We start from the raw sequence: 13530 nt of genomic DNA, 5'->3' as shown, positions 1-13530 counted from the left end.
CCTTTCTTGCCGCAGTTGTTAAGTGAATCGCCACAGTTGATAAGTTAGTAAAATGGTTGTTAAGTGAATCCGGCTTTCCCCATTGATTTTGCTTTGTCAAAAAGGTTGCAAAAGGGGATCACATGACCGTCGGACACAGCAACGGTCATAAGTATGAGTCGGTTGTAAAACATCTGAATTTTGATCACATGATCATGGGGATGCTACAAAAGGACGTAAGTATGAAAAATGGTCAAAAATCATTTTTTTCTAGGGCCGTTGTAACTTTGAACAGTCTCTAAATGAACTGTTGTAAATTGAGGACTACCTGTACTCTCTTAATTAGACAGAAGAGCCGCTGAACTCAAATACCTGGAGGCTGGTGCGCTGCATTTTTCTATAGGATTCTCTGAGGTTTCTTAGCTGTCTGCTTTCAGGGGTTCTTTGGTTGGACAAAGAATGACTATAGAAATACTTTTTTTTTTTTTTTTGCATTTATATCCCGCCCTTCTCCGAAGACTCAGGGCGGCTTACACTATGTCAAGCAATGGTCTTCATCCATTTGTATACTATATACAAAGTCAACTTATTGCCCCCCAACAATCTGGGTCCTCATTTTACCTACCTTATAAAGGATGGAAGGCTGAATCAACCTTGGGCCTGGTGGGACTAGAACCTGCAATATTGCAAGCAGTTGCTGTTAATAATAGGCTGCATTAGCCTGTTGCGCCACCAGAGGCCCTTCATGCCTTCATGCCTTGCATCACTTCATACCTTGCATCACTCTTGGATGAAAAACTCTGAAGAGAAATTTGGGGTATAAATCCAATTACATAATCTGAGTTTATTTCACATTTTAAAAGGTAGGTGGATCCTTGGGGATGCTATTAGAGTCTTGGGTCAATAGAAAGAAGAGAATTTTATTTAGTCTTTATTTGGAAAAGAGATCAGCAGAAAACCTCATTGTGTGATTGTGTTTCATTAGAAGAAAGGGGTCCTGCAAGCAGCAGGCTAGCGCAAAAAGCCTTATTTGTGCATGCATGGAATTAGGACATTGGGTTGTGCGTGCGCAATCATTCTCTATCCCCCTCCCCACTGCCAGTCCATGGACCCCAAAAAGATTGGGGACCGCTGCCTTAGTGCAATATATGCCAAACATCTCAATTAGAAGTCCTTGTGCATACATTTATTTGCCACATTCGTAAGTATGATGGTGAAAAACCTATATAACTATAATTTTCATCAGAAGGCTGGACTTTGTTGATCTAATGTGGAAATAATAATGCAATCACATACATTTCTTGCCACACAATCGATAGTGCTGCTATATCCTTACTTTCTCCCTTTTTCTCCTCCCTTCAGCAGATAGTTAATATGGAAAATATATATATATATTCATTTATACTATAAAATTACTGTAAAAAGAAGGTGCACTCTTAATTTTTTTTAAAAAAAAAGTCAGAACTCGTAACACATTCAGAGCTTTTACTACTGCTATCTGAGTAATTCTTAATGCATACAGAAACTTAAACTTAAGCACACAGTTAAGACAGTATTAATAAATGAATATCCCAGTATGGGAATAGAACAGTTACAGCTTTTTATCTTTTTTCCCCCCCTTTTTGACCAATGTAGCTCACACATCTAGTGGTCAGATACATGAACTAAGGAATGCCCTTCAGAATTGTGCCTTTATTTAGTTGTCTTCTTCAAAGGTCTTCACGCCATACTTGATGAACCTGCAAAAATAAAGAAGTAAACAATGATTGTAGGCCAATCAAAAGCTGATCCACATTCAATTACAACAAAGGAATGGCATAACGATTATGAAATGCTTAAGCTTTCTGGGAACACAGTTAATTAAAGGTTAACACTGATTGCAATTATTTTAATAAGATTCTAGAAACCCATTGCTAGCAGATGACAACATCCCATCATAGCACCAGTGTGAGACCCATCTGCCATGTCTCTTGGCATCGTAGCCCAACTCCACTGTTAATGCAGAAACAGCCAGACCAACTGGAAGAAATGAGCTCTGACTCAAAAAAATAATAATTAATCTGAAAATAAAATTGCAGGAGTTGGTAAAGAAAAGACTTCTCAAGATCCAGAGTACTTCTCGTATCTTAAGGATTTCTGCAGAAACATACAAAGAGCTTTAAAAAGATTTTGCATTTTACTTCCATGAAATCTCACCCACAGTCCAATATACAGAACCACACATGGAGAGAAATGTAGAAATCATTAAAGCAGATTGGTCAACACAGGTCACAGGTAAATTACAAAAGAATCCTTGCAAAGTTAACAACTTGAAAGCAAATACAGCTGGAAGGGCTTTGGGCTTTTTGAGAGCATGAATTATCCTTCTCTTCAGTTAACTAACATGCCCCCCCCTTTGTAGTGAGAGCTATGACAATACAATAAATTTCCCTTGGGGTTTGGAAATTCCTGTTCTTTAATGTCAGGTCATAAGGTGGGAGTAACTTTGCTCCCAGGGACTGCAGATTATAAACTTGCTGTCCTGGTTCTAAAGAATGCTTTTCTAAATCAGATATGAGGGCATTTTGGGTAGGGCAGGAATGGAGAACAGAAAATAGCTCTGTCATCTCTTATAACAATTTGATTGGAATAATTTATTGGTAATTGTGTGTGTAATTCCCCTGCTGGCTTCTTACACATTGAACTTTAAAGGGCTGGAGCAGTATTACTTGATTGACTGAGCAGAATTATACTGAGATTGTTTCTGCCCCCTCTGATATACCCAAAGGGCAGCAGTCAGTCTGTAACAGTTTTGTGCAGGTACGCATATGAAGAAAATGCAGATCAGCCACCTGAAAAATTGGCAAAAATGTTTAATGATAAATCAGCTAATTGTTGGAAATGCCATCAGACACCAGGAGCGTATTACCATTTGTGGTGATATGTCCAGAAGCGAGAAATTATTGGATTAAAATTAAAACATGGTTAGAAGAAACCTACAACAACATATAGATTTAAAACCTGAGTTATTCCTATTGGGTATCCTGCCAGAGAAAATTAGTAAGAAAACATATATTTGATTATACATGTAATAACTGCGGCAAGGATAGTATTTGCGCAAATTCTCCAAATTCTCTGGAAAGCAGAGAAAAATCCCTTCAAAAGGGGAAGCAATTAAGAAAATATTGTATTGTTCAGAAATGAATAGATTTACTTTGATAATTAAAGAAAGAGAGGACTCGGAATATTTTAAGATATGGGGACAATTTTACCATTGGTTAGAGAAGAGATATATATAGAGAGAGTAATGTTGCAATGAACCAAGGGAAGAAGAAAGGGGAGAGTGAAGGTAGATAAATGTATTAACAGCAAAGAAAGAAATGTGGGGAGAATGTTACAACAAATGAACAGATAATACCAAGAAATGATGAATATAGGAGGAGTAAGAAGAAGAAGACGACACAAAAGATGCACGCAGATGATACACTGAATGATTGATTAGATATCGTATGTTTGTTTGTCTATAAAATAAAAAAATGTTTTCAAAAAAAAGAAAGGAAAAAAAAAAGAAAAAATGCAGATCAAAATTGAAAAGCTGTTAAAATGAACATACTATTTTTTCCATATATGTATTGACTGATCCAATCAGCAAAAGCAGAAACATTCGTATAGACTCCTGGATAGCCTTTTCTTCCACAACCAAGGCCCCAGCTGATTATTCCGTTAAGAGTGTAGTAGCTTGAGTCTTTTGCAGGGCAAACCAGTGGGCCTCCAGAATCACCCTAGTGAAAAGGAACACAGCTTATGTTTACAAAACCTGCTTGTCAAAGAAGTATTATAGTAGAGCTTCAGAATTTGAGAAATGCATATACTCCATAGGCAGCTTACTGTACATCCATCCTTTCCCCCTTCTGCAGGAAATCCAGCACAGAACATCCTTTCATTGACCACAAGAGGATGGTCCACATAATATTTCTGACATTCTTCAGAAACCAAAATAGGAACTCTGAGTTGATGCAGTTTACTTGACTGTGCTCTATCTTGAGGTGAAAGAGGCGGAAAAACAAATTGTTTACAATGACGAAAGCAATAAGGAAGACCTTAATCTTTAAAAGGAAGATAGCAACTTGTGATATTCAATCTGATTTCACAGAACCCTTGATCTAATTTCAAAATCCCTCTATGAAATCACTTTGGACATCTGGCAAGAGTGATCAGCCCTCCCTAAGGAAGAAGAAGAAAAGGGAGAAAGTGATTTTAAAAACAAAGAGGAGAATGGGAGGCAAAATGAAAAAGGGAGGCTTGCCTACCACTGGTTTGGCCTTGTGTGGAAACCCTCCAAGAGATTGCCTCAGGGGGGAAATCCAGCAGGTTCTGACAGATTCTGGAGAACCAGTAGCGGAAATTTTAAGTAGTTCGCAGAACCAGCAAATACCACCTCTGGCTGGCCCCAGAGTGGGGTGGGAATGGAGATTTTGCAGTATCCTTCCCCCAGGTGGGAATGGGGATTTTGCAGTATCCTTCCCCTGGAGTGGGGAGGAAATGGAGATTTTGCAGTATCCTTCCCCCTGGAGTGGGGAGGGAATGGAGATTTTGCAATATCCTTCCCCCAGGAGTGGGGTGGGAATGGGGATTTTGCAGTATCTTTCCCCTGGAGTGGGGAGGAAATGGCGATTTTGCAGTATCCTTCCCCTGGAGTGGGGAGGGAATGGGGAATTTGCAGTATCCTTCCCCTGGAGTGGGGAGGGAATGGGGATTTTGCAGTATCCTTTCCCTGCCACGCTCATCAAGCCATACCACTCCCATCAAGCCACGCCCACAGAACCGGTAGTTAAAAAAAATGGATTTCACCCCTGGATTGCCTATAAGGAAATGTAATTCTTGCTATAAAAAGGATCTTCTAATCCTGCCTTAATCTAACATGCTGAGTTGATGTGCACATCTTATCATTCTTGCAGTGTATCTTTACTTATTTTCTATAATTAATCCAGCTTTTTTTTCATATCCTTCCATGGCTGACAGATAGGATAAGAATCATTCTGGCTAATCCATGAAGACATTTTTTTCAGTGGAATGGAAAATGCTCACCTTCGTACTGATTGCCCCATCCTGTAATTACACAAATCCTTGAAGGTTCAATCTTCTCCTCTTGCTCCGGGAGACACACTGGATGAACATAATGATTGAATTCCAAAGGCTCAGTAAGTTCCACCAGAGCAATGTCTGAATCCAGAGTACTGGTGTTAAAATCCGGATGTGCGATGTACTGCTTCACCAATCTTTTCTACACAGGGGAAAAATCATGGCAGCATGTTATGTGAGAACATATGCTCAAATAAATTGGATATGCTGATTGACATGGGTGCATTCCAGTTGATCTGTCTGAGACATTGACGTAGCAGAGTTCGATATAGGAAGTCCTTGATCTACAACCACAGTTGGTACCAGAATTTCTGTTGCTAACAAGGGTGGTTGTTAAGTGACTCATGCCTGATTTTGTAATTTAGTTATTTAGTTATTTTTGCCACAGTTCAGTGGTGGGTTTCAAAAAGTTTTACTAGCGGTTCTGTGGGTGTGGCTTGGTTTGGTGGGTGTGGCTTGGTAGGCGTGGCAGGGGACAGTTACTGCAAAATCCCCATTTCCTCCTGATCAGCTGGGACTTGGGAGACAGAGAATAGATGGGGGAGGGGGCCAGTCAGAGGTGGTATTTACTGGTTCTCCGAACTACTCAAAATTTCCACTACCAGTTCTCCAGAACTGGTCAGAACCTGCTGAAACCCACCTCTGCCACAGTAGTTAACGCAAATCACTGCAGCTAAATGATTCACACATTTGTTAAGCAAATCTGTTTCCCCAATTGATTTTGTTTGCTGGAAGCTGCCTGGGAAGGTCACAAATCGTAATCAGATGTCCCTGAAATGCTATAACCATTGTAAATACACACCAGTTACCGAACCACCTGAATTTTGATCACATGATCGTGGGAATGCTGCGACAGTTGTGTGACGTAAGTCATAAGTCACTTTTTCAGTGCCGTAGTAACTTTAAACAGTCTCTAAACAAATGGTCATAAGTCAAGGACTATCTCTAGCGGTTTAGAAAGAAATCTTTTTCTTTTCACGAGAGGCAAGAGCCAGTGATAGACTAAAATAGGCAAAATAGTAATCCGCTATAGAAGTCCAGGGCAAAGCAGGCCATGTCATAAAAAAGCACAATACTTTCATGCAAACATCTTGCCTGACTGATGCTTCGACTTCGTTACTTAGAAGGTAGAGTAAATAACAGGCATAAAGTTATGAAAGGCTACTTACTCCTTATGAGAGCAATAGTATAAGAGTCGTGCAGGAGGGAAGCATTCCCTAAGTGAAGGGGTTAAATTCCGTGGGGCTTGTAGCATTGTGTATAACACCTGGAAGGCTGGGACTCAGAGCTGGTCCCACAGGCCTCCTCTAAAGTGACCTGAACATAATCAATATATCATCCTGATCCTGGTATCAAATTGCCCAGGGTTTTTTGTTTTTCTTTTTTAGGACAGGAATGTATAACTTTTTAAGTCGAAGGTTGCATTTAGCTTTTGATGGCATGCTGGGAGCCACATACTAAAAAGTGTGCGGGCCCAGAAAAGATTTGATTTATTTTTATTTTTATCTAAACTTAAGCATTAACTAAGATGATTTCTTCTCATGCATTTAATTATACTCAACCATCCATCGCATTAAAAATAATAGTCCCCTTTGTTGAAGTTACTGCACTGCAGCTTTTACTTACAGCATTAACTCTTAAGCTGCAGGTAATACACCTGTGCTTTTTAGATGTCCTAAATAATCTTCTCCTATAACACTGGGTGGCTAGGCATATTAAAGACATCAGGCTAAAGAGCAAGGCTCTTTTTTATTAATTGTCCAGTGTTATTATATTGTACAGGAAGTCTTTGACTTACAACCACACTGGAAACCAGAATGTTGGTCACTTAGTAATGCGGTTATTAAGTAAATCAAATTTGACTAGTCCCAATTTTACAACTGTTCTTACTGCATTTGTTAAGTGATTGATACAATTATTAAGTGAGTCTGACTTTCCCCATTTATTTGTTTATTAAATTTTAAAAAATAAATAAGTACCATATTTTTGGAGTTTAAGACGCACCCCAAAAGAGGGTGAAAATCTGGGTGCGTCTTATACTCTGAATGTAGCCCCACCCAGCTTCTCAAATGGAGGTTTCAGAGGCTGAAAAAAGCATCAGAAATGAAGCTTCAGAAAGAAGCCCCCAAACAGAGCTTCAGAAAAAAAGCCTCCAAACAGAGCTTCAGAAAAGAAGCTCCCAAACAGAGCTTCAGAGGCTTTTTTTTTTTTTTTTGGAAGCTATTTTGCAGGCTTTCAAAGGCAGAAAAAGGTTTTCTCTGAAACAGAGTTTCAGAAGTTTCAGAGGCATGAAAAAAAAGCAAGGCACAGAGCTTACAACCAAGGAACCTGTTGCTAAAATTCACCTCTGGAAACAGCTGATTGGGGGTATTCTGGGAGGCCAATCCACTTGCCAATCAGCTTTTTTCTTATTTCCCCCCCAAAACACTAAGGTGCATCTTATACTCCAGTGCATCTTATACTCCGAAAAATATGGTACATTTTTATGCCACTCGTCTCCCCTACAAGGTTTGACTTTGCTCGTCAGAAGTCAGGTCAAAACGTTGCAAATCATTATCATCTGACCGTAGGACACAGCAACCATCATAAATGTGAATCCCACTGTAACTTCAAACTGTCACTAAATGAATGGTCATAAGACAGGGACTGCCTGTAATGACATTTTTCAAATGTACATCTTACCTGTAGACCAGTTTTTCCCAACCTTAGCAAATTGAAGGTAAGTGGACTTCAACTCCCAGAATTCTCAGTGATGGTTATGCTGACTGTGGAATTCTGGGAGCTGAAGTCCATATACCTGGAAATTGCCACAGTTGGGACCCCTGCTGTAGACCATTCAACCCAGGCAACTCTTCACCATCTACCAGTCAGTACAACAGAGTGGGATGTTATTGCTTCAAACGATGATACTCAAAATTCCCTAGGATCAGCTAATTCCAACTCCTTATTTACTACTAGATAATAAAAAACAATTAAAAGATAGATAATAAAAAGAAAAGCAAAAACAAATAGCAAGAAAAACAAAAGAAATAATACTCAAATCAAAGAAAGCCATTTTCTAGCCTAGCTGTCTTAGGTACAGTTAAATGTAATTCTGCAGTGGAACCAAACACTTTTAAAAGCTCTATTAGGCTAGAAGCTATTTGCTTATCCAAATAGAAATCATAGCTAATAGCAATAAATGCTTCAACAAAACACTTCAATACTTAAACCGAACAAGTTTGACAAGTTCCACATTGCTTCAAAATCCTGTAAGATTGGCTTTACCAGAAACGTGCTTCTGTATTATAAAATTCAAAATAATACCTAAACCGTTTTCAGTTCAATTAACAAGGATCAGTTTCCTTAAAAGAACTGAGGTTCATATAGAGTACCATATGCTCACGATCAACTCACATTATGTATGTGTGTATATATATATATATATATATATATATATATATATATATATATATATATATATATATATATATATATATATATATATATATATATTGTGTATATATATATGAAAGAACAACTTGTACTAACTTGGCTGCTTTGATCTTGTTCTTTTATATCATGAGTGCCCACCACCACTCTCCAAAGATCTTGATATTTTCCCCTAGAAAAACAATATAATTCAAATATTGCTTTAATCAGCTCAAGCATAGCATCTCTCATACACAGTTATTCATTGGTAGATAAATAAAAATACTGAACTTTAAATAAGAATCCAGTATTGATCACAAACCAAGTAAGTTCATATTGCCACTAGGTGTTATATGATTATATAATTTTAAAAATCTTCAATATATTTACTATGTCTAAAAATGTCCAGTCATTTGATAGGGATGGAAACTTCCAATTTTTTTCATAAAGCCTCACTAATGAGAAGAAAGAAATGAGAACATAAATGTTACAGGTAAATGTTGTAAGTGTCATGTAGCAACAGGCAGCCATATAACTATCAATAGTTATCAGAGAGGGACTTTGTCATTAAATCCACAGAATACATTCATATCATGCCTATTTAATGCAGTTAAAGTTGCAGAAGGGAGTTGAGAGTTAGATATTGGTATAGTGAGGTGAGGCAAGCCACGAGTAGGATTGTCCTGGAATTGAATCAGAATTGTGTGAAGACCTTAGTATTCAGAATTAAAAGATACAAAACACTGGAACTGGATAGCATTTGTCAAACGCATTGTGGTGGGTTTGATCAAATACAGGTTATCCGCGAGTTATGAGCATTCCCTTAGCGAAGCAATAAGTGCCCCCTAGCGTTTATGAACAAGTCCCAAAATTATGAATATTGCAGCAGAGAGCAGTTGTTCGCTCTTACGAATGACCACAGAGGCTCTGCAACATTTGCCCCGCTTATTTCCCCACCCCCCACTCCCAGCCAGGTCTTCATAGGCACTTCGCCTTTGGAGACTCACTTACTCTCTGTCACAATTTCTTTGCCTGCTTCATTGCTTCAGGCTTTCAGTGCATTCGCAGAGAACAGAGGCCTAACGTACCACGAGATCATGCAAGATCAGTAGCGTGAAAGCTTGTGCTACTGATCTCGTGTGATCTCACACTTTAGGCTTCTATTCTCTGTGAATTGAAGCTTGGATGTTTGCAAATGGAGGGGAGGCTTCAGTCCTTCAAGCTTTCCCGCCAGTTGCCATTTCCTTGCTGAAGCCTGCAGGGAGATTACTTTCCCATAGGGTTTGACAGCCTTTTACAAAAAGCCTTTGTTGGCACCAATGGTGTTTGGGAGGAACAGACACCTCCCTTCAAAGCTTTGTTCCTTCCAGCAAAGGCTTTCTGAAAAGGGCTGCCAAAGCCTACAGGGACAAAATCCTCAAGTGCTTTGCCAACGAGAAAGGAAGGCTTCTGGACCACCTTTTTCATTGCCAGAGGCCTCATCAAGCGGATCTCCAGTGGGAAAGGACACCTGGAGGCTCGCACGGGGCGTTCTGGGCCTCCTTTTTCCTCACCAGAGGCCTCGTCAAGCAGGCCTTTGTCTCTCTCAATACTTAGCAAGTTTTGCAAGACTTTGTCTTTCTCAAAACTAGAGTATCCATAGAGTACTTACTCTTTTTTTAAACAATGAGCAGCAGTAACAACCCATGTCCTTGTGAGAACAGCTCCACCACATATGTTTTCATCCAAAATCTGCAAGCTGGCCTGCCAAGGCCAGGAATACGGCACAGCTTCCTCACCGCCAACTATCCGACTAAAGAGAAATCTAGGCTGGTTGGATGCTAATCCACAACTATCATCTGCTGACAGAGAAAATGTGAACATAGAGCACAACATTTCTTCATGGAAAACAAAACGCTATTTACCCTTAGCTGACTCTTTAGATTGCTTAGGATGCTGGCTAAAAAATTCTGGAAGATGAATTCCACCCATCTTAAAATTGTCAGGGTTGAGAAACACTGCTCTAGGCAAGTTATCATTAACAGCAACACAGCAATGGAGATTTGCCAGTCTAAAATTTGGTGTAAAGAAGAGGTGGGGAGGTGTGCCCTGGCTGTCCCAAGTAAGCACTCTTTTTCCAAATGGATAGTAAGTCCATCGGATGACCTTCAGTTAATATCCATACTGCAAATCCCTAGTCATTCTACAAGTTTGCAATGGCCAAATGATGACTACTGCATCCCATCTCTATCCTTAAAGAGGAAAGTCACTTCACTATGGCATTCTACAATTCTTGCCAGAAAAATACTTGATGAGATAGCATTGCTGCCACCCATTATCACCCATATATATATATTTTGTTCTTCATTAAAGCCTTCCTGTTATAATGGAGCCTTTGTGTAACCCAACAGATAGAGAGTCTGATTTGCCAATATTCTATAAAGGAATGTACAAACACATGGGTTTTTAATCTGTGAGGTTCATTATTAAATAAGTGGATTCATTAGGTGGGTGGCAATAGAATGCTTACAAAAATTTTATATAATTCTGCATATGCTGTATTGCAGTATGTGCCACATTTATTCCAAGGATATTTACAAATTAAATTTTGGATTTCTCTCTCCTTTCCCTTCCACCTTCTTTGTGGCTATTAGAAAGAATCTCAGGAGAAACATATTTACCAGGCAGGTCTGTTTCATTTGCAGGCCCACTGATTTCTTCAAATATCTCTCCGCCGCTTGAATTTGTTATGTTTAAATCTAACAAAACCAGAAAAAGAAACACCCAGAAGCATTCTCAGAATTCCTGAAATGAATGTTACTTAGCTTTCACCAGGAAAGATAAAAATTCAGTTTACAACTATATGCATATGCAGAGAAGTAACTGATTTAATTTATGGTCTGCAATTTGGAGCACCGTGGCTTAATTACACATCCATATTTTGCCTATTTTACTATATTAAAGGTCTATTAGTACAAAGGATTAGTACAAAGGACACCTGGAGTGGCAGATGAAACTGGTACATGAAATCAAAATTAAAGTAATAGTGGTCCTTAATTAGCATCACCATCACTTTATCCTTTTACTAATTAGGTCCAGATTTCCTCAATCTGAAGCTGTTAATATTGAATGCCCAAATCTGAAGAGTAGCATGTAGTGGAAAATCAGGTTTAAGATATATCATGTACCATGACTTAGATCAGCAGTTCTCAACTTGTGGGTCACGACCCCGTTGGGGGTCGAATGACGATTTGCCAGGGGTCGCCTAACACCATTGGAAATATGGGAAGTATACTTGCAAGTCGAAGAATCGCGCTCCAATGGTTGCAGAGCTGCAGGCTCGTCAAATTGCTAGAATTCGGCTTCAGGCGTGATGAATTAAAAAAGAGAGAAATCTTTGCTCTGATGTCTCCCTCTCAAGCCAAAAGCGTTTTTGGCTTTTAAAAGAAAAAAAAGCCTCTGACGATCAGACAATTCAGCTGGGATCATCAGAGGAGCCTTTTAAAAGCATTTTTTCTACAACCTGTTCAGCCAAAGAGCTTGTAGAACAAAGCTTTTAAAAGCCTTTGACAATCCCAGCTGAGCCGCACGATCATCAGAGGTTTTTGTTTTTACTTTTAAAAGCATTTTTTTCAGCCGAAGAAAAAATGCTTTTTAAATTTTTTTTAAAAAACCCTCTGATGATCGCGCAGCTCAGCTGGGCATGGCGGGGGGCAGGGATTTTTGCTACCAGTTCTCCAAACCACCCACTGCCATCACTACCTGATCAGATGACCCGGTCCGAACCAGGAGCATTTCACCCCTGCTCTAAAGCTATGTTTCATTTCATTCAAGTATTACATTAGAAAGGCAGGAGAAATGTGATTAAAGTATGGATTATGACTTGATTTCTCAGAATTAAAAATGTATTAATGATCCAATGAAATCTCTAGCAATTTGAAGGCAGTTTGCTGCTATAAACAACATACTGAAGTGGACAAAATGTATTATGTGTATGTACGCAGAACTAAAACACACGTGCTGTTTATACAAATAATTTCTTTACCTGCAACATCAATGAAGAAAAACACAGCTTTGAACCCACTGTAGGTCTCTGTTTCATCAGAATGAAACTGGATAAGCATTGTGTTAGAGGAACTCAAAACTGGCGCCGGGACAGCAAATCCACATGACCGAGCTAAGAAAATGAATCAGTGAATGAACGAAGATCTTAACAACAAACTGCCACTTTTTAAAAGATAAAATACTAAAATCCACACAGTGTCTTCAGCTTGGTCTTCTCAATGAAATGAGCATTCTAAATAAGTATATGGAGGATACAGCAACTAATGTTTGTACTTATATATCTACAATAGGTTTTGCTTGGTTACCTGTTTCACACAATATCAATTTCTTTTAAACTGCAATAACCTAGTATTAGACTTTATTGATCCATTTGAAAAATGTGGCCGTTTGGCCTTCTCAGATGTTCATTCCCCCATCTACCCTATTAAGCTGGAAACAAATGGCAAATTATATTGTTTCATCAGCATATTTTTTTTAAATATGCAGTATGTTTATACTATTTAGTTTAAACAATATAAATTTAATGAATGTTATTAATAGAGACCCAGCTTGGCGTAGTAGCTAAAGCATCAGGCTAGAAATCAAGAGACCATGAGTTCTAGTCCTTCTTAGGTACTAAGCCAGCTGGATGACCTTGGACCAGTCAGCCTGCCAGCCCCAGAAGCAGGGGTGAAATGCTTCCGGTTCTGACCGGATCTGGCGGTCCACTAGCGATCGTGGCCAGTGGTTCGGCGATCTAGTAGTGATCCGGCAACACCCGCCACCTGGGTGTCATTACTTCCTGGTTTCAACCAGGAAGTGATGTGTTTTTTGTGCATGTGCGAAAGGACTGCATGCACATGCCCACATGTGGGGCATGTGGACTTCCGAGCCGGTAAGGAAGGTAAGTAAATTTCACCCTTGCCTAGAAGTAGACAATGCCAAATCACTTCTGAAAAAACTACCTAGAACACTGAGGGGACCAACAGTATCTGA

The 13530-nt window shown here is 39.2% G+C and overlaps 1 protein-coding gene across 1 annotated transcript in view; it reads right to left on the bottom strand.

Annotated features, from left to right (window-relative positions):
• Window positions 1–1052: 1052 nt before the first annotated feature.
• The window catches only part of OVCH2 (ovochymase 2), a 44929-nt gene continuing 32451 nt past the window's right edge, over window positions 1053–13530 (bottom strand). The window contains exons 15-22 of the mRNA XM_058161730.1: window positions 12536–12667; window positions 11172–11249; window positions 10163–10349; window positions 8632–8704; window positions 5047–5242; window positions 3847–3998; window positions 3572–3740; window positions 1053–1718 (exon numbers count right to left, since the gene is read on the bottom strand). Of these exons, the coding sequence (XP_058017713.1) occupies window positions 1699–1718; window positions 3572–3740; window positions 3847–3998; window positions 5047–5242; window positions 8632–8704; window positions 10163–10349; window positions 11172–11249; window positions 12536–12667 (1007 nt within the window). The 3' untranslated portion in view covers window positions 1053–1698. The remainder of the gene's footprint in view (window positions 1719–3571; window positions 3741–3846; window positions 3999–5046; window positions 5243–8631; window positions 8705–10162; window positions 10350–11171; window positions 11250–12535; window positions 12668–13530) is intronic.

Source organism: Ahaetulla prasina, chromosome 1 (assembly GCF_028640845.1).
Source record: "Ahaetulla prasina isolate Xishuangbanna chromosome 1, ASM2864084v1, whole genome shotgun sequence".
NCBI classification, from domain to species: Eukaryota; Metazoa; Chordata; class Lepidosauria; order Squamata; family Colubridae; genus Ahaetulla; species Ahaetulla prasina.
The sequence above is the reverse complement of the archived record's forward strand: the minus strand, read 5'-3'. Positions and strand labels throughout refer to the sequence as shown.